The sequence below is a fragment of the Asparagus officinalis genome, chromosome 5, assembly GCF_001876935.1.
Source record: "Asparagus officinalis chromosome 5, Aspof.V1, whole genome shotgun sequence".
In the NCBI taxonomy this organism is placed as follows: domain Eukaryota; kingdom Viridiplantae; phylum Streptophyta; class Magnoliopsida; order Asparagales; family Asparagaceae; genus Asparagus; species Asparagus officinalis.
The window spans coordinates 14,627,255-14,627,565 of NC_033798.1; the positions used below are offsets into that span (position 1 = coordinate 14,627,255).

At 56.9% G+C, this 311-nt stretch overlaps 1 protein-coding gene across 1 annotated transcript in view; it reads right to left on the reverse strand.

The window, feature by feature from the left end:
• The window catches only part of LOC109843054 (receptor-like protein kinase FERONIA), a 1,172-nt gene extending 867 nt beyond the window's left edge, over positions 1-305 (reverse strand). The window contains 1 exon segment of the mRNA XM_020411987.1: positions 1-305. This exon segment is cut by the window's left edge and continues 5 nt beyond it. Within this exon segment, the coding sequence (XP_020267576.1) occupies positions 1-226 (226 nt within the window). The 5' untranslated portion in view covers positions 227-305.

A 311-nucleotide genomic window follows, 5' to 3' on the forward strand; every position in this document is an offset into this window, starting at 1 on the left:
CGCGAGCGGCCCCGACGCAGATCTCTAACCGCTGCTTCCACGACAACGGAGGGTTATCGGTCTTGTACAGGTGCTCGCGGAGCGTCCCTTTGGCCATGTAGTCATAAACCAGGATCATCTCTCGGTTGTCTTCGCAGTATCCGATCAGGGACACCAAGTGTCGGTGTCGGAGCTTGGACAGCATCCTGATCTCGGTCTGGAACTCACGCACTCCTTGGTCCGACATAGGATCCGCTCGTTTTATCGCGACTTTTATCGACCCGCGGTCAATTTCGCCGCGATAAACCTTACCAAACCCTCCCACGCCGAGG